At 40.6% G+C, this 25,879-nt stretch overlaps 2 protein-coding genes across 3 annotated transcripts; both read right to left on the minus strand.

Moving 5' to 3' along the window:
• Positions 1-662: 662 nt before the first annotated feature.
• On the minus strand, positions 663-11,559 carry LOC120802964 (putative inhibitor of apoptosis). The gene is made up of 7 exons (XM_040151174.1): positions 11,449-11,559; positions 10,421-10,492; positions 4,415-4,631; positions 3,839-3,928; positions 2,889-2,988; positions 2,629-2,707; positions 663-2,437 (listed from the first exon to the last, which is right to left on the minus strand). Exons 3-7 carry the CDS (start codon positions 4,443-4,445, stop codon positions 2,435-2,437), a joined length of 303 nt encoding a protein of 100 aa, XP_040007108.1. The 5' UTR covers positions 4,446-4,631; positions 10,421-10,492; positions 11,449-11,559; the 3' UTR covers positions 663-2,434.
• Positions 11,560-11,850: 291 nt separating this feature from the next.
• LOC120802621 (transcriptional coactivator YAP1-like) lies at positions 11,851-24,104 on the minus strand. 2 transcript variants are annotated; one of them, XM_040150624.1, is made up of 10 exons: positions 23,850-24,104; positions 23,585-23,669; positions 23,042-23,274; positions 21,295-21,494; positions 20,176-20,330; positions 17,913-18,014; positions 17,580-17,683; positions 17,351-17,469; positions 16,647-16,747; positions 11,851-15,616 (listed from the first exon to the last, which is right to left on the minus strand). In XM_040150624.1, exons 3-10 carry the CDS (start codon positions 23,243-23,245, stop codon positions 15,435-15,437), a joined length of 1,167 nt encoding a protein of 388 aa, XP_040006558.1. In that variant the 5' UTR covers positions 23,246-23,274; positions 23,585-23,669; positions 23,850-24,104; the 3' UTR covers positions 11,851-15,434. The 2 variants fall into 2 exon arrangements, with proteins under 2 accessions (XP_040006558.1, XP_040006559.1); XM_040150625.1 differs by lacking the exon at positions 17,913-18,014 and having other exon boundaries at positions 11,857-15,616; positions 23,850-24,101.
• Between the last annotated feature and the right edge of the window lie 1,775 nt (positions 24,105-25,879).

Raw genomic sequence — 25,879 nt, forward strand, 5'->3', positions numbered from 1 at the left:
ATTAGTCTTAAGAATCCTCTAAAGTACCAACATAAGGGTAAAACAGTTCTTTGCTGAGTGTGAGCAATAATACACGTTTATCAAGTGAGTTATTCCTACCTACAGTAAAGTGTAAGTATAACAAGCTTTCAAATGTATAATGAAGTATGATTGCCAGTACACTTGACCGTGTGATTATGATGATTTTAATAAATGTACCTAAACCAGGACTCTCTGAAAAGCAGTACTGACAATGACTGGATAATCCTTGTGAAATAAACTGATATATTGATCAAAAGGGTTGTTGTGAACATTATTGCCTACAATAGAATTGATCATTATTAGAAGTATTGGAATATCCAAAGAATTTTTTTTCTTCATAATAGCGTTTTTAAAAGATTTTGATGACGTTGTGCTGGGGTTTATGTTTGGATTTCACACATTTTCAGTATGGAAGGTTACATACAGCAGCAAGCTATTAAAGCGCAACACAAAACTAGACTCAGCTCAGCTATGAAGGGCTAAGCACTGCTCCCTTTTCCCTACCCAACTGACGCCAATGAAGTTATTGTCGTCTTGACTTGTTGTCCCAATAGAAATACAATAGAAACCACTCATCCAATAAAGATGTAAAGGTGTAGTTTTATAATCACACTAAACACATCAGTAGAAACGCCTGTTTGTCAGGTGTATTTAAGTTTATTTAACAGAAACTCCTCTAAAATGATTACAGTGAGAGTAAGAAGAAATATATTTATATAAAGCACATGCATAAAAAGGTACAAAACAAGTCTGACTGCCTCCAAGCTCTCTGTAAATAGGATAATAAGCATCATTATATTTAATATACATAGCAAGTGTCATGCATGCTAAGATAAATAATAGGCCAGGTAGTGTGTTGCATTATGTGTATGAGCTCATGGTAATTTAGAAAAGATTATAATAAGGTAACTTTGCTTTTAAGGTCAGAGCTCCCCATATTGACGACCGCCTCCAGTATCACAGCCCCAGATAGCACTTGTAGTTAGAACAACATATACCAAGAACACAGCATCCAAAATTAATATGTTGCTTTTCTGAGGAGGCACAACAGGGTCCTTGACTTATGCTCTGACTCTCCAAATGGCTCTGAAGCCCATTTTCAAGGCACAGTATTTTCCTCATTCCCACTTTCGAAACAGCTCTGTAAGAGTGAAAACTTGAGCCAAGGACAGATTTTTTTTTTTTTTAAAGAAGAGGGTGATGATAATGAGGTTTTTGTATACATGGTATCTATGGTGACTTATCAGTCACATGAATTGATTATATGTCTGCACCTCGCTTTGTGTGCGTTCTCAAAGTAAGAAAGAATTCATCCCAGTGAGCATCAAAAGTGCACTGTTTTCTGTCAGTCTTACATTATATCACTGATTGGTAATGCAGTGCAGATGCTGCAAATCAATCTGCATTTAAATTGCATTACCACACCACGATAGTGCATGACTGAAAGAATAATGCAGACTTGATGATCACAGTAGGTGATTACATTACTCAAGCAATATTCAAGAGTCTGGTAATTAATTTAGGAAATTATGGAAAAACAAGGGATGCCTGTACTGGTAAGAAGAATGCACCTGAAAATCTGAATCTGTGCTGCATGCATCCAAAAATGGTCAGCATAAGTATCACGTGTAGATGATTTGTAAGTTATAGTCTAGTTATTGGTTAAGGAGCTAAAACTGAATGCAATGTTGCTGAAACTGTTACAGGTTTTCTGTCTGTCTTTCTGTGGGAGAAAAAAACTATGATTCCAATGAATGAATTGATGATTTTTTACAATGTGAAAAAGGAAATTATTAGAAATTATTATTAGGAACTGTAAATGGAGGAATCTGTCTGTCTTTTGATTTTCTTGACAACAGCTCATCCGATAAACTTCAATCTTCACAGGTGTACTGCTGAGGACCCAAGGACGTGCAATGTCGACTGCAATGCTTCAAACAACACTTTTCTATATCTTACTTGACGTGCACACATGCGAGGGGGTTTTAAGAAAGATTAAACTCATCAGCGACAGCACTTTCTAAGCCATCACCAGACACTATCCAAGCGAGGCGGAGCAGCCAACTCCAGCAGTAACAAAGGAGACCTACTGACCCCATACACATTGCAGCCCAGAAAGGATTCCTAGCAATTAGCCCCTCCCAACAGGCACATTTTGAATGGGCACTGCACTAGTGTCACGAAAGCCACAAATAAAATTTCATTCACTTCCACTGCATAAGACAGACAGCAGAAATCTCCAGGATAAATCTCTCAACACTTGGGCAAACGGAAGCAACTTTGTGGTCTCCACTGGTCAGGATCTTGCTCTGGACTAGACTCTTCTCAAAGTCCATCTCCAAGGCGGACTTGATCACAAGGGTGTTCATCGTGACGGCGTCCTGAGATCGCTCCTCTTCTGGACTGAAAAGAATCACTGAGACGAAGAGAGAGTAGAAACATCAGTCTTGGACCCTTGAACCCTTCATATTGTATCATGTGACCTCAATAAGCTCCATTTAGACAACAACACAACTAAAACTTTTTTTTCACTTGCAAAACTTAAAATGACTTATTCTATGCCAAATGTTTCAACTTAAAAAATATTTTATGCTGCTTTCTTCTAACCTGCTCAAACAGCCGAGGAAAACGAGCCTGGATCTGGTGAACAAACTCTTGTCCCTTCTCCTGGAGCAAATATTCACACCTGCGATTAACCAGAGATACAAGAATACAAACATTCATGTAAACCATCCTTTCCACATGTATTTAGACAATCAAAATATCTGGCTAGGTGGTGCTTTCATACAGTTTAAAGTGGTCTGGACAACACACTTTGACACCAAATTATCAATCAACATAAAAAAAATGATATTGGCAGCACTGACCGAGGAAACCATTTAGCATGTTCCACCCACGGATCATCTCCAGACTCCCAGCATCGCAGGCCTCCATCGCAGCAGAAACACTTGACATCATCGTTACGACCTTGAGGGAAAACAAAGAGCTTTCAGTGTGACAAATTTCAGGGGGTTTCAATGAAAGAAAGAAAAAAAAAGATTCTAATAAACATGACTCTTTTAAACCCATTTGAATACATGTTTGTTTCTCATATGTCATTTCCTCTTTTGCTTGAGTTATTTCGTAGTAAAGTGATTCCATTTGGGTCCAGTATTTAGTATTAACATGAGATTATGTTCATGAGAAGGTGTGCCTAACAAGATTTTTTGTCAGGACTTTCCAGCTCAAATGAAAAGAAACTGGACAAATGGCGTCACTGACAAATACAGTATCTGTCTGGAGAGAGATAATGACAGACTGGATCATGTCTTTGGTGTTTGGATACAGCTGCAAATACCAACAAAAAAACTTCTGTCATGTCCACTGTTCAAAAACTAAACACCCTGACACACATTGAACCTGCATGGTGCTGCATGTGGTTGTAAGGTGGATGTACTGCAGCCTGCTGCCCACTTCTGTCATTTAATATATCAAATGTTTATAATGAAACCTCTTTGTATGTCCCAAACAAAACCTATTAACAATGTGCTTCAGTCAGAATAAGTCAAATGTAAACAAAACAAGGGAATATATGAATAATAGGTTAAGAAATACTAGTGATACAATATAGTAATACAACATACAAGAAGAGCAGGGCCACAAATAATAAAAATGTACAGATTGAAACGAAGATAATGAATCCCATTAAAGTGACAGTAAATCTAAAATGTGGTCAAAAACAAATCTATTTCATTGAAACTTCTTCAGTTATGATTTTCCTAGCTACAGTGGCAACTTTCAGTCTCCGGCCTGCCAGCCCTCTGCCGTCACATTGCACCTGAAACACTGCACGCGGTCACCCATGCCAGGCCTCGCTCTGTGACTCCCGAAGCCGGGAAACAAGCAAAGGTAGAGATGCTGAAGAGCTCTGCAGATGAAAAACAATATAATATTAACATATTTCCTTGAGATTAGGTACAAAAATAAATGCAAATAAATTATAAGTGTATATCTGATACAGGGAAAGAACAAAAGAAACTGATACCTAAGGAGTTTTCACACTGAAAGTCAGATGGAGGCCTGTTACGAAATAACCACATCAAAAACTGGTTGTTTTTGAATAGAACAAGAGTTTCCATTTTTGGATTTAAATGGAAAATATGTATGTATTCTAGTTTTAAAAAATTCAAAAATTAACTCAGATTATCAACAGAATGTGAAGAAATAATAGTTCTGACGTTATGTCAATGACGTCTATGTATTGTTACACAGATACATCTATTGAAGCTAGCATGTTAACCAGCTAGCCCTGTCCAGTCCTGTAATACCTCAAGAGGCGATAGTGAGTCACTGTAGTGTCCAGTCTGCCCTCATGAGAGGATGAAGAAGTAGTAACTGCAAGTAGGTGATAAACCTGTGTTGCAGTCATCCACTCTTGGTGACATTCCTCCACTCTTTCCTCAAGCTCAGCTATTGATGATGCCGCTTCAGCTGCTCTCCTTCTCCCTCGCATTCCTCGACCTCTCGTAGCTCATCCTCTACTCCTGCCACCATTATTTTTGACGGCACACAAGCCCACCGATGAGGGAGCCCACCAGGGTCTGTCCCGGTATGTCTAATGTCCAGTTCCACTTTGGCACAAGAGAAAGGGAGGGGGGAAGCGGGACCAAAGAGTGCATTGTCTTTTTTCTTATGATAGGGGTGAACATCCCAACTTTCTGGTAAAAAAGCTGCCCCCTATTTGTTTGGAGTATGAATTCGACAGTTGGCCTTTTCTTACACCTTGCCCCTTTAAGTATAATCGATGTAAGGCAAAAGCAATGTCCTTCTAAGGGAGGGAGGTTTGAGAAAACCCAAGATCTCGCCCACCACACAGACACACTTAGTCACACCAAAATGGAAAATAGTAAAAGAGATAAGGGGGCAGAAGAAGTGGGAGGTTTAACTCAGATCAAGACAGTGAAAAAAGTGAAGCTCACCTAAGTATGAAACTTAAAGGCTGTTGTACAGAGGAAACAAAAGTACCAGTCCATTATCACACAGCATTGGATACATCTCTCATTTTTCTTCCTCAAAACATCCTATTCCCTGCATATATACTTTACACCTGAATCCATATTACATGTACCTTGTACAGAGTACCACCTCTGGACTTTTAACTGCTGTAACTACAATGTTTATTTTTCAGTTACAAGTGACTATTTTAAATAGCTTAAAGTGGAACGTTACCCCCAGCTCTGAGCCTGATTCCACCCACTTCATAATTTAAACAAAATGATAAAAAGTGGGTGGAATCAGGCTCAGAGCTGGGGGTAACGTTAAGGGGTAAGAGGTGGGGTGGGGGCACCTATGCTATAGGGCTCTTTTGAGATGTATGTCCTTTCCCCTCCCCTGAAGTGGACATTAGTGTGGTGGAGGACCATGGTGGTCTAGATCTGTATCAATTTGAGCTGTTGGTTCCAGCCCCAATAATACCCGAAGCCAGAGCTCTCAAAGCCAAGCATGTAGTTAGAATAGCACTCTAGTGAAAAATGCCGATTGCAAACATATATAGCATTGTGTTGCTATTGAGGGACCTGCTGCCATCTGCAACCACTGCTGAGCCATATGTGGGTCTGAAGGGAAAGAAAGCAGTCCGGTGGTGTTTCTACACCTGTCAAAAGCACAAGTACAAACTCCTGTGCCAAAATTGAAAAATACTAAGTAGAGGGTTAGCAAAAAAATAGTGAAAACTCCAGTGAATGATGAGTCCGGATCTGTATATATCTGAAAATGAGCACGGTTTCACAGACACCCACTCAAAGACGGGTGCTGGGAGAGTTGGGTTGACCACCTCTGATTAGAGGTCATTAAATTCTTTTTTTAATATAAATTTCATTACATTAAATCCCAAATGCTTGCAAAGTTCAGGATGACTTAAAACAGTAGATGTTGAATCATATTCAATTTCAATGCAACACCTTAACATCAACACTGATATAGTAGTACTGATGTGTTTAATCACAGTATAGTCATATCATTTAGTTTGCAGCTCAAAAAAAAAAAAAACACATTTCAGTGTGCAGCACTTCTTTAATTAAAATGTTTCCTCAAACCAGTAATCATAATATCGCACTGTGGTCAGATCACCCAGGATCATTGTACATTATTGTCTTGTACATTTACTGCAGACATGTCTAATACATTATCTAACCATTTCAACTTAAACTAACAAATTAAATAAATACTTCAAACACACACAGTAGCTGTCATGCAATGTCATTAGCTAGCTAGCAAGCCATGTGTAGTTAGCATAAGGGTAACAATGGTCATCCATTGACTTCTACAATCACTTTACTTTTCATTATTTTTTTCTAGATTAGATAAGAAAAAAGGGAATAAGCACAGGGAGTCAGTGAACAAGAAGCACAGTGAATCAGAACCAAGCCAGGGTGTTTATTAAGCACATAGCTGAAGTTGAGAGGATGACCCTATCGTCAAAGATAGTTGAAGTGAGATTCCTCTCAATCATTGCTGACCGGTGTACTGACACTGCTGTGATGGAACAGGAGATGCTCTATGTGATATTTTTCGTGGGGATACAGGATGTGGAGAGTAGACGGTGAGAACATCCCCAGGCAACAGATAACATGATGAGGGAGGTTTCCAGAGAAGAAGAGTGGCAGGCCAAGTTGGTGGCATGTGCAACTGATGGTGCATTGGTGATGATAGGGGCACGGTAAGGTGTAGTGAGCAGGTTGAGTGGAAGTAACATGCATGTCCTGGGCTTTCACTGTATGGCTCACTGCCTGGAACTAGCTTTCAAGGATGCTATCAAGAGCTGCTTTGGGGAGAACTGCTTGAAGATATGCTGCTGGGGCTGCATAAATTCCATTGTAAAATACTTACAATGGTGCAAGCCTAAAGCATAGCTTCAATATGATGGGCTATTGTACCAACTAGGGTTGGAGGCACCAGGTGGGGTTCTCACGTCTTTAGGGCCATTGACCATTTTTTGAGAGGTTACCAGGGACTAACGCAGCACCTAGGACAGTTAGTTTATTCAAGATAGCCTTCAGCCTAACTACTGTACCACAGACCTGGCGTCAAGCTGAAAGCCTGTATGGACTAGCACCAGAATTATGACAATACCTAATCCTTGTTATGAAGGCCAAGTTCAAGCTACTTGACCAACTCTGCCAGTCTACAAAGGCATTCACTGACATGAGCACGGGGATTCTCCAAGCTACGAGGCTTGTTAATCTTAACAGTTACTGACACAGATCACTGCAAAGGTATGTAGTTTAGATTTTTTTTCATCCTGTCCGCTCTTTTCAGAATTTGGTGAATATGAAGTGGTGGAATTAAGTAAACACATCGAGAGGATCCTGACATCCTTAGGGGTGACTACTGTACTCATCCCAGACCGGTGGACCATTCTCAAAGTCTCCACATGAAGACCTGGGGCGCGTAATATGAAGCAGGTTCAACATACCCAGGATATCCTTTCATTATCTGGTTTCACTAAGCCTAACAACCGCGTCACACTAAATTTCACACGCTGGCGTTATCAACTCAGTAAGTCAATCCCGATTTTCCTGAGCGTGTTCACATAAAAAAGGGGCTGTGTTTGCAGCATATGACCAATTGCAAACCACTGGCAGCTGAGCAGCACACTACAAATGAAGAGCAAACTACAATATTAAACAAATACAGAGAAGTTAAACACAGAGTCCAGACTAAAAGTTACATCTGCCAAATGCAGGAAGAAAAGCAAGCAAAAAGAAAAAGAAAAAGAAAAAAAAAAAAAAAAAAAAATCACAGACTGTGTGAATGCATAATAAGCTTATATAACTTCCCCATCATTAGTACTCGAATAGATCTGACTATAATTAATTTTAATAAGTAAATGTGTTCTTGTGGCCTGTATGACAATTAAACTTATTCTTTCAGCTGCAACCATGACAATGTCAAACAGACCCCGGAGCAAATAAAAAATAAATATAAAAACATAATACAAAGCACTAAGTAGGCTTACTTTCATATCTTATAAAGTACAAGTACAAGACATTAGTGCTTCAGTCAGGCTCTGCTGTAGGATGATATGGGTGTACAAAAGCACATGAAATGGCTTAAACATGTTTGCAGCCAACAGGAAAAAAATGAAATGAAGAAGACAGGAGGCGGCCCTCCTACACAGGAGTAGACTCCTGCTGAGGAGAGCTGTCCCTCTGCAATAATGTGGGTTGCTCATATAAAAAAAAAAAATCGTAAGGAAAGCCAAAGGGGTTTGCTGGTTTTTGAACACTCTTGCTCTCCTATGAGACCCTCTCACGAGCCACGCACCGAGCTACACGGGACCTTCTACAAATAGTGATGCTATTTTCCAAGAGAACTGATTGGTCAGTAGCCAGTGCTTTTATACGCGTTGATCAGTTATCTCGAACATAACCTGCTCAGGAGCAGCTTAGGTGTGCAGCATAAGTGACCATGGCGATGAACTCAGTGAGAAGTTAACCACTGTCGTAACCCTGAAATCCAAGGGTTAAACCTGAAGTTACCTCGCTAACCACAAATCCTGCTTTGTAGTACCGGCCTCTGGCCACCAATCAAAAGGCTTTTGCAACACCATGGCCCTGACATCCCCAGCTTGGTTGACCTCATTCTCACCCTACCAGCCTCTACAGCAGAATTTGAAAGAAGCTTTAGTCAAATGAAGTTCATGAAGAGTGACTGGAGGTACCATCTTACATCAAGAAGCCTGTCTGACCTGGTGACAGTCCACCTTTCCACCCCCTCTATAGAGGATTATGACCCCACCCCTGCCATCCAGCTCTGGCATCGAGTTACCATCAGACCTAAAAGGCCAGAATTCATGGACGGAAAGAGGAATGCTCTGGAAAGCACTGCTAAGACTTCAGAATGATGAGGATGGGGGGATGTTAAATACTGATCTAAATCTAAATAATCATGCTAGAATATTGTAGATCTTGTATCATTACTCACATGCAGTTATATACCACTGGTTCAAACATGGCTGGTAAAAATTTTTTTGAGGCTGGTAGATTTTTTTGTAATCCACCAGCCACAGTGACAGATGGACAAAAAAGGTTAACTTCCAACCTTGTAATAAGGTGTTGGGCCACCACGAGCAGCCAGAACAGCTTCAATGCGCCTTGGCATTGATTCTACAAGTCTCTGGAGTTCTACAGGAGGGATGGAGCACCATTCTTCCAAAAGATATTCTCTCATTTGGTGTTCTGACGATGGTGGTGGAGAGCACTGTCTAACACGTTGGTCCAAAATCTCCCAAAGGTGTTCGATTGGGTTGAGATCTGGTGACTGTGAAGGCCATAGAATATGATTCACATCATTTTCATACTCATCAAACCATTCAGTTACCTCTCGTGCCCTATGGATGGGGGCATTGTCAACCTGGAAAAGGCCACTCCCATCAGGATAGAAATGTTTCATCATAGGATAAAGGTGATCAGTTAGAACAACTTTGTATTGATTTGCAGTGACCCTTTCCTCTAAGGGGACAAGTGGACCCAAACCATGCCAGCAAAATGCCCCCCACAGCATAACAGAACCATCAGATCCCCTCACTGTAGGGGTCAAGCATTCAGGCCTGTACTGTTCTCGTGGCGTACGGCACACATGCACTTGCCCAGTTGTCGAGAATATGGTGAAGGATGACTCTTGTGACCATATCACTTTTTTCCACATCTCTGTAGACCAGTGTCTATGGTTTTTGCACCACTGAACTCTCAAATGTGCATTCATCTTTGTAATGAGGGATCTATGCATTGCATCCCTACTATAATATCCCTCTCTATGTAACTGTCGAAGGACTGTTCTTGCTGACACAGTCTGATCACGTCCTGCATTGACATTGTCAGTCACCTGAGAAAGAGTTGCTTTTCTATTTTTTCTTATATATTGCACTAATGCACGAACATCACGGTCATTAAATGCGCGTTGTCGACCACAATTTCCAACTCTATATACTGATGTCTTTCCCATTGATGTAAATGCAGATGTCACTTTAGTCACTGTTCCTATTGAGACACCAGCCAGTTGAGCCGTCTTTGTGACTGAAGCTCCTGCCATCCGTGCCCCAACAATGAACCCTCTTTCAAAGTCACTCAGATCTTTTCCTCTTGCCATCTTGATACAAAATCTGAATCAACTGGGCCTGCTCAGCATTTTTTATACATGCCACATGATTGGATGTTAATTGCTTATTTGTACCATGAATTGCACCTATGTGGAAGCATCTACATTTTTTGTTTCTCCACTCATTTATTCAGGTTTTTCCTTTAATTTGTCAACCGTCTGTCCACACACAGACCAAGGGATATGAGATCTCAAACCCCTCCCCCCATCATGGACATCCCTTTTGTCAGTTTCTAAGCCTCCATAATTGAACAGTAAAAACTCAATAAGAAAAACTGGATCCTCCCTTGGTAGGGATAATGGGCCTCCCTCTTTAGTTTTATGTTTGCAGCACCTGTAGAAATGAAGAAAAACCAAAAACAGACAAAAAAGAAAAAGGTTGAACTGGGTTCGTGTAGAAACTCTTCCTGAAGGATTTTAACCTCTTTAAGTCATTGTCCGTATTATTTTCAAACTCACAGACCTTTGACAGGTTCATCATGACAATCATCAATGGTCAAAACAATACATTTATTTTCAATTGTACTAAAAATTCCAAGATTTCCAAAAATAATAAATACAGTAAGACCTTTAATGGCCACTTTCCTATAATGTTAAAAGATTATAGGATCTGAGTATTTCACTAATGATACATGTCATACAGCTTCAACACAGTGCTGAAACAAAAAGAGAATTTGTTTTACTGTCAAATAGTATAAGAGCCAACTCCAGTGCCTCATATGTAAAGATGAAAGTGAAATATTGGGAATAAATATTGAGAAGGAAGATCTTGTGCAATCATTCATTACTGAATAATTACAAAGTGGATAGGGATTCAACAAACAATAAAAGTTTCCATACCAGTAGATCTGCCAATTATGTTTTCAATCACTAATTCCTTTAGTCTGTAAAATGTCAAAAAAAAAACTCCTCCTGTTTTGACTCTGGTTATGTTTTGGTCCAATTCAGTTTTAGAGCTAACGTCAGCTTTGTCGTTCAATATTTAGGAGGGAGTTTGATAGATTTAAAACTGGCTTTGGGGGTCAAACATTAATTAAAACATACAGTCAGCTAACAGTTACCTATGATGTGACATCCAACAACCCGCAGGAACCACTTTTGATAAGATCAGCGAACATTAGCTTGCTAACGCTAAGGTCTGCTAACGCTAATAACAGTCAAACTTTGTTCACACTTATCTGTGCAGCAGCACCGAGATAGGAAAATAAACCTGGATTAAAAACACACGGGTTAAAACGCAACACACCGCAGTAACACGTCCTGCCCTTTCCAGTGGTAGGTCACACTCACCGTTTCGCAGTTCGGTAAGTCACAGTAATGTCGACGCTTCTCGGCAGAGAAAAGTCAACACCGCTTCTTGCTGCTTCAGATGCTCCCAATTAACTAAGGCATCAATCTGAGATCCTATTTATTTGTTTTAATGGCGGTTGGCGAACAACTTCTGGGTGCTTTTACCGCCACCTTCTGGATTGGAGTGTGGACCAGTTACTGTACGAACACATTAAATTGTCCCGATAATTCCTGTTTTCTGATCATCTGAAAATAGCCCTGTACCCTACATCACCGGGACTCCTCTGCAACATTTCGCCAATACCTAGTGTCATGCGATTCCTTTGGAGTGAAAATTTAAGTATGTGTCTCTCTTGTTGATATCTAGGCCAGTATAAAAATAAATGCTTCACCAGAGCCTGAATTGATCAAACTTTTAATAATTAGTCTTAAGAATCCTCTAAAGTACCAACACATGAGTAAAACGGTTCTTTGCTGAGTGATTGACTGATTGATCAAAGGGGTTGTTGTGAACATTATTGCCTACAATAGAATTGATCATTATTAGAAGTATTGGAATATCCAAAGAATTTCTTTTCTTCATAATAGCGTTTTTAAAATATTTTGATGACATTGTGCTGGGGTTTATGTTTGGATTTCACACATTTTCAGTATGGAAGGTTACATACAGCAGCGAGCTATTAAAGCGCAACACAAAACTAAACTCAGCTCAGCTATGAAGGGCTAAGCACTGCTCCCTTTTCCCTACCCAACTGACGCCAATGAAGTTAAATTAACCTGTTGTCTTACTAGAAATACAAAAAATTGAAACCAGTCGTCCAATAAGGATGTGAAGGTGTAGTTTTACAACCACACTAAACATATCAGTAGAAGATTTGTCAGGTGTATTTAAGTTTATTAAACAGAAACTCCTCTAAAATGATTACAGTGAGAGTAAGAAGAAATATATTTATATAAAGCACATGCATAAAAAGGTACAAAACAAGTCTGACTGCCTCCAAACTCTCTGTAAATAGGATAATAAACATCATTATATTTAATATACATAGCGAGTGTCATGCATGCTAAGATAAATAATAGGCTAGGTAGTGTGTTGCATTATGTGTATGAGCTCATGGTACTTTAATTTAGAAAGGATTATAAAAAGGTGACTTGGCTCTTTATTTGGGGATGTTGTGAATGAAGTCTTTACCTCTATGTGCTGTATATATAAAAAGGAAACTGGTTAGAAGAAATGCTCTCACCAATAATAAAACAGCTTCAAATTCAGATAAAATATAAACACACTGCAGAAAAAACCCAGCAGATAAAAACAGATTATATACTTATTATATAGTTTAACTAAAGGAGGAGAATTACGGAGCTCCCCATATTGACGACCGCCTCCAGTATCACAGCTCCAGATAGCACTTGTAGTTAGAACAACATATACCAAGAACACAGCATCCAAAATTAATATGTTGCTTTTCTGAGGAGGCACAACAGGGTCCTCGACTTATGCTCTGACTCTCCAAATGGCTCTGAGGCCCATTTTTAAGGCACAGTATTTTCCTCATTCCCACTTTCGAAACAGCTCTGTAAGAGTGAAAACTTGAGCCAAGGACAGATTTTTTTTTTTTAAAGAAGAGGATGACGATAATAGGGTTTTTGTATACATGGTATCTATGGTGACTATATGTCTGCACCTCGCTTTGTGTGCGTTCTCAAAGTAAGAAAGAATTCATCACAGTGAGCATCAAAAGTGCACTGTTTTCTCTCAGTCTTACATTATATCACTGATTGGTAATGCAGTGCAGATGCTGCAAATCAATCTGCATTTAAATTGCATTACCACACCACGATAGTGCATGACTGAAAGAATAATGCAGACTTGATGATCACAGTAGGTGATTACATTACTCAAGCAATATTCAAGAGTCTGGTAATTAATTTAGGAAATTATGGAAAAACAAGGGATGCCTGTACTGGTAAGAAAAATGCACCTGAAAATCTGAATCTGTACTGCATGCATCCAAAAATGGTCAGCAAAGGTATCACGTGTAGAAGATTTGTAAGTTATAGTTTGGTTTTAGGTAAGGATCTAAAACTGAAAAAATGTGGCTGAAACTGTTACTGGTGTTACTGATGTTTTTCTGTGGGAGAAAAAAAAATATGATGCCAATGAATGAAAGATTTCTTTTTAAATGTGAAAAAAAAAATATATATTAGGAATGTATCAAACCAGTAGTGGAAAAACTGAGAAGAGGGAATAAAACAGCCTAATCTCAAAGTTGAAGGGGTGCTGGCTGACTCAATGAATATTGTTCTCTTACTGAAACATAAGGCCAGTGTAGGAAAAACATCCAGGCCCTGATGGAAATTATATGGCATCATTTCTTAAACAAGGGGTGGAAATAATAGTATTACAACTGTACAATATATTGTAATCCAATAAAACAGATCTCCAATAAATACTACTCTGCAAATCTTATATTCAATGCTAGAGTGGACAAAATGATTGGAACACTTTACAATAAAATGCAATCCAATACAAAATCAAAAACTAAAACACAGCATTAACAAACCCTGAATAGTAGTAACTTCAAAATTGTTGATTTTATAGCTAGGCTGTTGCAGGATTTCCTGATGTGGGTTACTGTTCTAAAAAAAACGAACCCAGTAAAACTGTAAACTCAAGGTAAAAAGAACGGAGGTGATATTTCACACACCAGAGGTCACATACTGTATCTTATGAGTGGGACTACTGCTTACGCCATCATCTGCTTACTAAATTGATCACAAGACCAGATGCGTCAGGACCATACTTTCCGGGGGGGAAATCTTGTATTGTGTTGGATTGCATTATACTGACCATGTGTTCATTTACCGTAGACGTCCTACTTAGGTTCCAGTGATCCTTTCTGTATTGAGAGGCCCTAGAAACCCGCTTTAATGTTAACTTTAGTGTCGAGTTAAGACTCCTCTACACAGCGGCACTAACCTGTAGCCTTTATTTCTCTAGGTTTTTCTGACAAGGCTTTGATTTTTTTTTTTAGGAATGAGGTTTCTACTGTGGCTCCTGTACTCCTGAACTTCATTTTGAAAAAAAAATTCTTGTGAGCAACTCAGACTTACAAGTGACTGTGACGAGGGTTTTAATTCTGTTTTTTCTGGCTCGTGGGCATTTTAACTGACCATTTCTAAAGTCTGAGAGTAAATGGGAGTTTTCTTAACCTTCTGCTGGCTCACCACAAGCGTGCGTCCTCTTCCCCCTGATGTTTCTGTGTCGCCGTAGAGCGCTTTTTGAGCAGGGTTTTTTGCTTTTATGGAACCAATTTAGTGTTAATCAAGATACATTCTTTGATTCATCTCTTGCTTTCAGTCCTGATGCTTCTTAAGAGCATGTTTTGGAAAACTGTGAGCATGTGCATTAAAATAACAAAAATTGCAAGCCTAGAGGTAAAAGCTGTACTGTAGATGTTGTTCTTTTGTCCCACAGGCTAAATGAAGTAACAGAGATAAATGTGGATATGTTTTGTGTTACAGTTAAATATGTATTGTGCTGCTTCTGTGTTATTTTAGCATGTCTTCTTTGTGCTTCTGGAACTTGACTTGCCTCTGTGTTTTAAAGATTTGCTGCAAACGGTATTACCCAAGTGGGGATGATTTAAAAAAAAAAAAAAAATCTGCACCCTAAAATTAGCTCCGATGTACTTTACCAGAGAAGCGATGAGCATCATCAAAATATAGATGCTCCGTCGTGCATATCTGTAAAACCAAGCCCAAAAAGAGGAGAATGCCAGCAGCTTACCACCTTCTGTGAGAGTCAGGTTTTTATATTCCTCAGGGTGTGAGTAGTGTTAGGTATCCTTCACACAACAGTAGCGAATTCTCTCACTTATGTTGCTCTGTACCACTTTTGAAGCACAAAAAAATCCTCCAAAATTCTCAGTCATGTTGTGAAGATCTGACGTCAAACCATATTTAGGGGCAGAGGCCGGGTGTGTCTATAGCCAGGTGAGCAGGCTGTCCCTGTCCATATGCGACCCAGACAGAACGGTCTCCATGTCCATCAGAAGGTCTGAACTGAGACCCTCGGGGATGCAGGGCATTAGCTCCTCGCCCTCAGACATGGGGAGCACAGGCATCGACTCCTGTAAGGTCATCGAGGAGGTCTCACCAGAGTCACCTACGACAGGTCAGAAAAATATTTTAATATTTACAGTGAGCTGGGAGAAGTTTGGGAATTTCGATGGGCTGTTGAGTGTCTTTAAAAAATCAGGGATTGTCTCTTTTATAAAGCTGCCCACCCCCACACACACACACACACACAGTGTGAATGTACATAAATTAAATGCCGAATTCATGTTTTCCATCTCTTTCTCTTGCGTTTAATATGCAAAAATCAATAAATACAACGAAATACAGAGCAGAGCTGAAAATTGAATTAGATAAATATGTACACAAATACAGATAAATAAAAAGACAATAAATAAATAGGAATTATCGAGGCATCATTTGGATGCTACTTGAGGAAGAGTGTAAAGTTTGGTGCAGTCCAGTGTAGCTGCCAGGCCAAGTCTTTTTCTGTGTTCTTTATGTCATTTAGTGTGTGTCTTTATGCACATAATTAGCATTTTACATTTTCTCACTTTTCTGCATTTAAAGACTTCCTTCCTTTTTTTTGGATTATTACTGATGCGTTTGATAAGCCTTTTTTCACTGTTATTACTCAGCATTGTCTTTCAGAAAGTTACTGTAATGGGAAATTATTTGTTTCCCCATCAGTTATATTACTATTTACTGGAAGGCCAGTGCAAACATCGGAGTTTACATCCATTTTCTAAAACATAACATAGTTTTTAGTTCTAAAGTAGAAAGTTTCAGGTATTACAACTAAATAAGCCAACATAAAAAGGCATTATTACTGGCTAAATTTGTGACACATTATAAAATGCACCCAAAATAAACTTCTTCCTATTGGTTGCAATGTAGATTTAGATCAATAGATGCCAAATCAGGACACTGTATTCTTCATTACTTGGGTTTCAGTAAAATACACATTTGTTTGGAGGGATGACTGACAAAAAAAACAAAAACAAACCTGCTTTTCCACTGCAGAAAGCCTCGGTCTGTATTTCGGAGTTTGTTGTTGTATGGTTGTGTGAATGTGTGTGAACTTGTGTGTGTGTATGTGTGTGTGTGTGTGTGTGTATTACCAGTGTCCATGTGATCCACAGAGCTCAACATGTGGTCCGATGTGCGGGGTAAGCTGCTGACACTCAGACCACTGTCAGTGCTCTCGTTGCGCGAGTGAGCGCTGCACAAGAAAAAGACGCACGTACAAAGAGTTCCCTTTATTTCTGACTGTCATCTCTTAAAAAAATGCAATGACCAGTAGAAATGCTGAGTAGTCATTGAGCTCACAGTACAATTTACAGAAATACATACACAATAATCTCTCTTGGAACCATGCACTTTTCACTGAAGCTAACAGAGAAATATTTTTCATGAAAACTGCTGGCAGCGAGATTAATAGATTATCCAGAGTAACTAAGAACATTTATTCTGGAAAGACACGCTGTTCAGTCTTTGAGATGTCAGCTTTCAAGGCTATGAGCTGGATAAATGGAATTCCACTTATCCCCAATGTATGGTGAATAAAAATAAATAAATAATAAAATAATAAAATAAAAGTGATTAATTGGGTTGACATTCTGAAACGGGCTATTAGTTCAAAGACTTTTACTTTTTATACACAGGAAAATTTGCTCTTCGTTGATTATTTCTACATTTTGTTGCTGCTTTTACTTAAGTAAAGGTTATGAATACCTTTTCCACTTCTGTCACCTAATGACCACAACTCTCTGGCAATTAACACTGTGGTAACAGTACATGACAATAATATTAAAAAAGAACTCACCCATTAAGTGTAGGCTCGTGGTTTGAGGCTCTGATCCTGACATCCAGAGACGGGACAAGCGTCGGTGCGTTCCTGTCATGGTCCATCCCACCGGTCATCTGGTTTCTTCCTCCTGCTTCCTACAACACAACCGCACACACACACACACACACACATACTTGTATAATGTCATCTAAAACTCAAACTGTGCTTACATGAAACGGCATTTTATTTACTTTTGACCTCTGACCTGTGGTGTGATTTGCTGAGGGAGGCCTTGTTTACATCTGAGCCTTTCCTTTTCCTGCCTTTGCTGCATTGCCAAGCCAAGGATGCCAGGGTTCATCTTCTGTGCTGGAACATAAAATTCATAGAAAAAGAACTTTTTGAAAATTAAGTAAATATTTCCCAGAGGTAAAACATTTCAGTAATGACATATGAGGAAAACTTGTCAAAACTTTGCGATCTTTCTTATTTTTGGTTGCTAAACAGCAACTTGAGATGGTGGACATTGGAACAAAATGCTTCTCATTGACAAACAAGAATTGTCAATTCAGGAGACACAAATTTGATAGTGTGCTACCTAGACGCGGGTCGACCCATGTGGTGGTCTTATTTATGTGATCGATGTAGTACACCTCTCCATCTGCAGTCACAGCCTGCTCCCAGCCTTCAGGCAGTGGACCTGAACAGCAGTGAAAGTACACAGTGAGAAGGCAAATGGTGGATGGAGTGCACGGACTGTTGAGAGTAAAAAGTAGAATCTGGCCCACGTCCTCTAATGTCTGTTTAACTTCTAGTTTGTAGAGATTTGAGAATAGAGGTGAAGGTTAGTGGAAAATAGCTACAGTACGTTCTGTAGAGTAAAAATCGTCTAACCTACAGTATGTGCACCTGGCCTGATTGCTGTGGCTGGGAGGTTTTGTAAAGAACTATGCAATAGTGTCAATACTCAGGGTGCTCACTGTCAAAAAAAAGACGGAATCAAAGTGTTTTATTCTGAAAGGGTCTGTTCAGCCAAATTACAACATAGAAATTCAACAGCAACTCCTCTTTCCAGAAACACTGTCTCCATTATTCTCCATATTCTGGAAAAAAAACATTTTGCTTGTCTTTTTATTGAAACCTGCATTAACTTATGTTTTGACCACTTGGAGGCCGTAGAAAATAAGATCTAAACACAGCAATGACATACCTAATAAAGTTGTTATAGTGAACTTCTTGCCTATTTGGAGTCGAGTTTGAGACCACCTGGTGAATCTAAGTCCAGGATTCACTCTGTTATAGCTGTTTTTGGTCTATACCAACTCCTGAGGAAAATACGTGGCTCTTTAGCTGCTAATGCTCCACTATTTTCACCAGTTAGTCTCTAACTGTGTTTCTCAGCCATTGCTGGTGCTGCTGAGCAGGTAGTTTCCAGTGGGGTTTTTTTGAGAGCTTTTCTGCTGTAAACAACTGCCTGCTTCCGCTGCAAACAAGGCTGATAAGAGTGTTGAGAGTGAACCAAAGCGGTATAGTTGAAACACTTGAAAACCAAAACATGAGCTGAAAGATGCTGTGGAGTCTGTGGGTTCATCTTTCACACACAAGTACTCATGTGATCCTTTGTTACCATATAAATATTGATTATAGCTGCTTGAATGATGTTTCATTGTTTTCAACGTCTTGAAAGCCAAAAATGAACAATCATTCACCTCCACTGTATAAGAGAGACACTGGAAATCTCCAAGACAAATATCTCAAAACTTAGGCAAACAGAAGCCACTTGGTGGTGTAGGGGTTTAAACGATGGATTCACAATTGCAAGTCTGTCTTAAAGACAATAGTTAGGTGCTTATATGAACATTATTCCTCCTGTTAAGACTGGATATAAAGAGATTCCTGTCTAATGCGCTTTCAATATAAGTGATGGAAAACAAAATCAACAGTCCTTGTTCTGTGCAAAAATGCATTGAAATGTTTAGCTGAAGTTTATGTGACACTTCAGAAGTCTGAATTAGTCAAAACACGTGGATATGTTGGTATTTTGGTACAAAATTCCCTCTTTATGTTTCCCCAACAGTGGTTTGGGTACTAAAAACAACTTTAACTTTGGAAGCTATCTATGTCATTTGTCTAATTTGAAAGGCTGAACCTACATATCAGCTTCAGATAAACAACTGAATACATTTTCGCACAAAATGAGGACCGGATTTTGTCCTCCTCCACTTTCACTGGAAATGCATAACTAGGAGGATCCACATTAATAATGTCCAGCATGAACAGAAGGAATGATTACAGCCAGCAAAACCCGTCTCAATGTTCATTTGGGCACTGACTTCAAAAATTGTAAACCGATCTCTTAGACACTGACCGTGTGATTGCATCATCGCATGCCCCAGTTCAATCTTGCCAGGGACCTTGTAATTTGGGTGAACCGACCCTATGAAAATTTGACATTACCGGAATATATTAAAAGACAACAACGATCGAGCAAGCTATAGAACTTGCATCTAAATAATAAAAACACCTATATGAATTAACTGCTTGAGTTTGACTTTCACCATTTTGTTTTCTGAGTATTAGATTTCTCTCAATTTAGTGGGATGCTCTCACTATCAAACCTGAGAGTCCCATCTCTTTAAAGCGGCTTCCATCATAGACAGTCATCAGGGTTCAACCCGGACTTTAATCTATGAATGTGCAAAGTCATCGAAAGCCATGGATGTAGACACCAAAAGGGAATCCTGAAGAAATCAAACCCAGCACAGACCTGGCCCACGGGAGTTGGAGTTGAACTTGTAAAAGCAAGTCTGTGCTTTAAAGAGAAACTGGTTGGTGAGATGGGGGGGGGGGCAGAGTGATACCTGTCTCAGGATTGATGTTTTGTGGTTGCGTAGTGGGTGCTGGGTTGCTGAGGGAATGGGCATGGACCGGAGGGCCAGAGATAGGATGCTGAGCTGCAGCCGACTGAAGCTGCGAGAGACGAGGGTCGTGCCAAGTGGTTGTCTTATCCAGGTGACTGCAAACACACAACAAGTCTAAACATATCTGCATTTGTTAAACCACTGTAACCTGACAGATAAGAATTGCGAGGCACGTTTTGCCTCGGACCTGCTTTACCTGTACTACCAGATGTGCACGTACATCTACGCTCACACAGACAAACGTCACTGCTTGTGCTGTTGTAAGCTCCTGTGGCCTCTGACAGGAGTGTGAGCTGTCAGGCCATGTGCTCTCATGAATGAAACTGGCTGAAACCACACTGGTTGCAAAACTAGTTGGAACATTTCTGTTTGCATGCAACTGATTGAGTTTAAGTCCTGGTTCTATCTGCACAGTTGCATTTCTCTCTTCTGTTTCTGTCTGTTTCCCTTTATATTCTTTTTCTCTTCCCTGTGCTTTTAATTACATTCGAGAAGGATGTAACATTTTATATTTTCTATAACAGGACAGAACTTCAGTGAAAATGTACAGAGTACTGCTTGTGCAATTAAAAAAGGGTCAGTGCTGGAATGACTGGTCATTTAAATCAGTTGAATGATCTAGATAAAATTAATGTCAGCAATTTTGATGATTCAATCTTAGTCTTTTGGATAATTTATCGAGCGAAGGTGGAGAAATATAGCTAGTTCAAGCTTCCCATCCCCAGGATGTGCAGCTTTTGTCTTTTTTATATGATTCTAAGTTGAACCTCTGACTTCTGGATAATTGGTCAGACAAAATACGACTCATTTTGGGGGGAAAAAAATACATTTTGTGTGTATATATGACAAAAAAAAAAGACAGTGAATATAACCCACCTTGTTCTAACATCAACAGAATATAAAAAAACAAAACTGACAATGAATATAACCTGCCTCGTTCTAACATCATGTTAGAACAAGGTGGGGCTGTCTCTTTGGGTCTTACTAAACAGAAACCCTTCAAGTAACCTGCCGAGCAACAAACTGAACACAAGGATAAACAAAAGTTAGACCTCTTACTTGAGGAAGTATCGTTGGCCAGTAGGCGTTTTGGCCATTTCCCAACCGTGGGGGAGTGGCACGTCGTCAGGTATGATAGTTGTCGCTGCTACATCTGCCGCTTGAGTAGAGAGGGAGTTGACTGGGAGGGAGGCAGGGGAGGAATGGGCGCGGACGTGATGAGGTGTGAGGGAGCCACACACGCCTCCATCCGAACTGGCCTGACAAGAAACAAGCAAGGTTTAAAACTGCCATGACTAGCAACAAATGGCAATCCGAAACATAAATCAGCAGGGGAAAAATGGTTTGGATCGATACCAGAGTGAGCAAAGGTGGAAGGACAGACATTTAGAGGAAGAACAGTGAAACTGGTCATTCACGCGTCTGGTTGCTTTATCTTACAGGATGGTTTGATTCATTCTGCCAAGCAGCTTTCACTGCTGTTAGTTTAAGATTGTTGGCAAAGTTATCTAAAAATCCTTTAGCCAGTTTGCTGTGAAACTCAGTGAACAGTTGAGTCCAGCAAATTTCAGGAATTATATTACAATGTTTGAGCAACATCTACAAATATAAGACACAGATTCAAGGTGTGTTTTCGGGTCATCAAATAAACAAACAACAATAAACATGAAATTGAAGAGATCGGAAAGGCATCTTTGTTTGTAACAGACAGTTTGAGTGCTGGTGAAACTCTGCGACTCCTTTCCAATCTCAACAAAATCAGACCACAATGTTTCTCTCTGTGGCTTAAACATCTCATCTGTTGTTTAACTGTTTATATCAATATCCAATTTTATCTTAAATAATAATCATCATCTTGAAAGAGTGGGTCCCAATAGCGTTCGAATGCATAGAGGAGTTGGACAACATATCAAAAACACCTTAAAATGCAAATACAATATTCCAAAAGCAGTATTAAAAGGCCCAAATTTCCCTTCTAATGACCTATTTTGTCTGACCAGCCATCGAAACTCAGTTATTCAGTTTACAAAGATGTAAAACAGAGGAAACCAGCAAATCCTCACTTTTGAGAAGCTGGATCCAGCAAATGTTTGGCATATGCGTGCAATAAATGACTCAACAAATTAATCAGTTATCAAAACCAGAGCTGCAAGTATTTTAGTCAATTGACAGAACACGAAGCGGCAGCTATTTTGATAGTCCATTGATTATTTTAGCATTTTTCAAGGAAAAGTCCCAAAACATTTGCTGGTTCCAGCTCCTCAAATGTGAAGATCAGACGTTTGTCCTTGTCATACATGATAGTAAACTGAGTATCTTTTCGGTTTTGGAGCATTGGTTGAATAAAATATACATTTAAAAGACACCACCTCGGGCTCAGAGAAACTGTAATGGGCTCTCCTTTTTTTCCCCCACTATTTATTTCTGACATTTTATGGACCAATAAAATAATCGATCAATCAAGAAAATAATGGGCAGATTTATTTATAATGAAAATAATCTGTAGTTTCAGCCATGACCAAAACTGCCGTCTAATGCTGCTTCGATTAACTAAATGATCAGTTTACTAATTGTTTCAAGGCTTCATTGGAATGAATGTAATATGTTTGCCCTCTCGTCTATGAGAATGGAGGTGGACAAAACACATTTTTGAGGATAAATATTTTTCCATATAATTTGCAGTCCAACACAACATGCTTTGGATTTGTGTTATTCTGGTCACTCAGTGTATTGTGCGGGGCTACTGTGCAGTTCGTCATGCATGCGGTGTAGCGTCTAGCTGCGGTTGCTCAGCTGTGATCAGTACTTGTCTGGAGTGGCCCCGGGGGTCCGGCTGCCTGAAGAAGGAGTCCGGCAGTTTCCTCATCCTCATGGGCAGAGAGGCCGGCTGTCTGGTCGCCTTGCTGGGGTTCATCACCGCACTGAAGAGGGCCTCCAGCTCCGTCTGCGAGTCCCCGCGGACGTGCACGACCTGCTGCCCGGCCGGAGGCGCGCCGCGGTGCGCGTCCATGTCGCCAAAAGTTTGTAGTCGAAACAAAGCTGTCGAAAAAGTTCAACCGCACAAACAAACAAGCAAACACACACACGGGGAGAATAAACGCCAGGCCCGTTAAGAGTAGATGCGTGTGAGTGCTGGAGTTATGCTCGGATTTGTTTACACTTCCAGCCCCCCACCCCCCCTCCCCATTTGAACTGTTGTGTCGCTGGCTATTTCAAGCTGCAAGTTAATCAGCTGTGAAAAGAAAAACAATCGGCGGGCGAAGAAGACGAAGGAGCGCCGTTTAAAGCAGGGATCGCTGACAAAAATCATTCTGAGTGGTGTACAACACGTTACATGCCTCCCACATACCTTCAAGCAGCCAGACCGTTTTCCCCTCTCTGTCTCTCTCTCTCTCTCTCTCTCTCTCCCTCCCTCTCTCTCTCTCTCTGTATTCCTGCAGGGGGAAAAAAAAAAAAAAAAAAACTAAGCTGGAGAAATCACAGCCGGGAAAACACGCAGACCAACACTGATTTCCGAAGCAAACTTTGAACCAAAAGACTCCCACGGTGGGGGGAAAAAAATATAAACAGTCATATGTGTGAAACTAGCTGGAGAGAAGTGGTTTCAGACAGACCTCCAAACTTTTTTTTCACATCCAGCGTTGAGCCCAGATTCATGTGATAGTGCTGAGGGGCGGGGTTGCAGGGTTTAAAGCTGCCGCAGTTGCAGGGGAAATGTTTCACTCCAAGGACAGACATAAACCATCAACACCAGACCCGGAGAGCACTTTATGTGTTAATGTTTTATTTACAGCTCCGAATGCGCCAGACGAGTCCTTCCCAGCCCCCGAAACTGGACGGACACGAGTGACACTGCAAGTCAGCTGCTAGTCTACGGCTGGTCTTTAATTCCTCTCTGTGCAGTTTCCAGTTTTTTTTTTTTTTGCTCCTGGTGAAGGACAGAAGCAGAGGGCCAGGTTTTAGACAGAGGTGAGGAGAGACAGCCACAGAGGACAGACTGCGGCGGAGGAGCGGGCCCGACCTGCTGTGCTGGAGCCATTTTTTCTGACTCTGGGCCCGGGTCAGGCCTGGTTTTGGAGGGGGTGGGGGGGGTTGGGAAGTTGCATTGAGAAAACATCCGCCCCTGATGAGGCCAACCCTGCCGGAGCCCGTTTGTCCGTGCAGGCACAGCCACAGCGCCCTGCCCTCTAGTGGAAGACATGCACAAGATGAGCCGGAGCTCAGCTGGCCATCAAATTGAATTCAGGAAAAAAATGTCTGCTTGGCCCGGTGCTATTTATCTACCGTGCATCCAATAACGCATTCGACTATTTCATCATTGTAATTCACCGGAGTTAATATGGGCAATGCGCGGGGACATGGAGACTCCTCCAAGTGATTGTAAAAATAATTAACGGAGCCATACAAAACTCTACAAACAGCGTGAAGCTGCAGCCCAGAGCTGAACTAAACCGATGGAGGATAAGACAGTGTCCTGCCTCCTTTCCACCGACCAGACGAAGATGACAACACCGTGTGAAAGATGACATAAGTAGCCCAGGGCCGAGCTGGTTCATCAGAGCAACCCTGATGTTCAAAACGGGTCTTGTAAAGTGCAGTTGTGTGTCTGTGCTGTTTAGTTTTGCCCCCCTCTCCCTCATCTGGCCATGACGACTCCGCGCCGCATACATCGAGCGGAGTGTGACCGGTACAGCGCACTTCCTATCTGCGTCCGTGAAGGAGTTGCATAAGTTGGGAGGGGGTGGGGGGGGGGGGTGAAGAAAAGGCCAGCAGACATTTCCAGCGGCCCTGCCCACTCTGAATCCATCCGTCCCAGAAACGTTGAACCCGTGCGAGACACGACCGCTCCGCTGAAATCAGATCCACCAGTCGCTCATCAAAAAAAAAAACCAAAACTCCCACTCATTTCATCACCACACGCGTGTATCTACAAACCCTTAACTTTTGTACTCTACACATTATCCAAGCATAATGTACTCAGTCTCGGGAATTCTTCGGGTCATCTGTCTACACTTACCCCGCAGTGTCCCGAGTCGTGCGCCATTCCACGTCCCGCTTACTCTGCTGTTTTTCCTTATGATAAATATACATTGTGTTGCTGTGGTCACTCGAGCCTTTGTCATTGCTCATAGCTTCGTGTTAGTCGACGCGTCGGTTTCTGCTTCTTTTTTTTTTTTTTTTTTAACAGCAGATTCCACTTAATTTACCTTAGGAGAGGAAAATAATGGGATTCAACAACATCGCACATCATACAACACTTCCTTGTACATCAGCAACCTTGTTATTTGCAGGTTACACTCGAATACACCAGTACATTATAGAATATAGCTAAAGCAATACACGAGGAGCGTTAGACGGGTCCAGCCACCATCAACGTGACAATATGTACTATTTGTACTGAAATGATCAGTTGTTTCTGTATAAATCTGTAGCACATTAAAGATAAAACATTTCTCGTTTGGACTCGCATTAAAACAATTGTTTAGATCCATCAGCAGTCACTCTTATGGTATGTTTTCAGTGAAAGGTGTGTTTAGCCAGCAGTTACTGATGCATACAGGCATACAAGAGTTTTTCACGAAGTTTTCTTTTTCATTAGCGGTTCTCAAGCAAGAGATTAATAAGTTTTTAATGTGCGTGTGGA

This window comes from Xiphias gladius, chromosome 17, assembly GCF_016859285.1.
Source record: "Xiphias gladius isolate SHS-SW01 ecotype Sanya breed wild chromosome 17, ASM1685928v1, whole genome shotgun sequence".
Lineage (NCBI taxonomy): Eukaryota > Metazoa > Chordata > Actinopteri > Istiophoriformes > Xiphiidae > Xiphias > Xiphias gladius.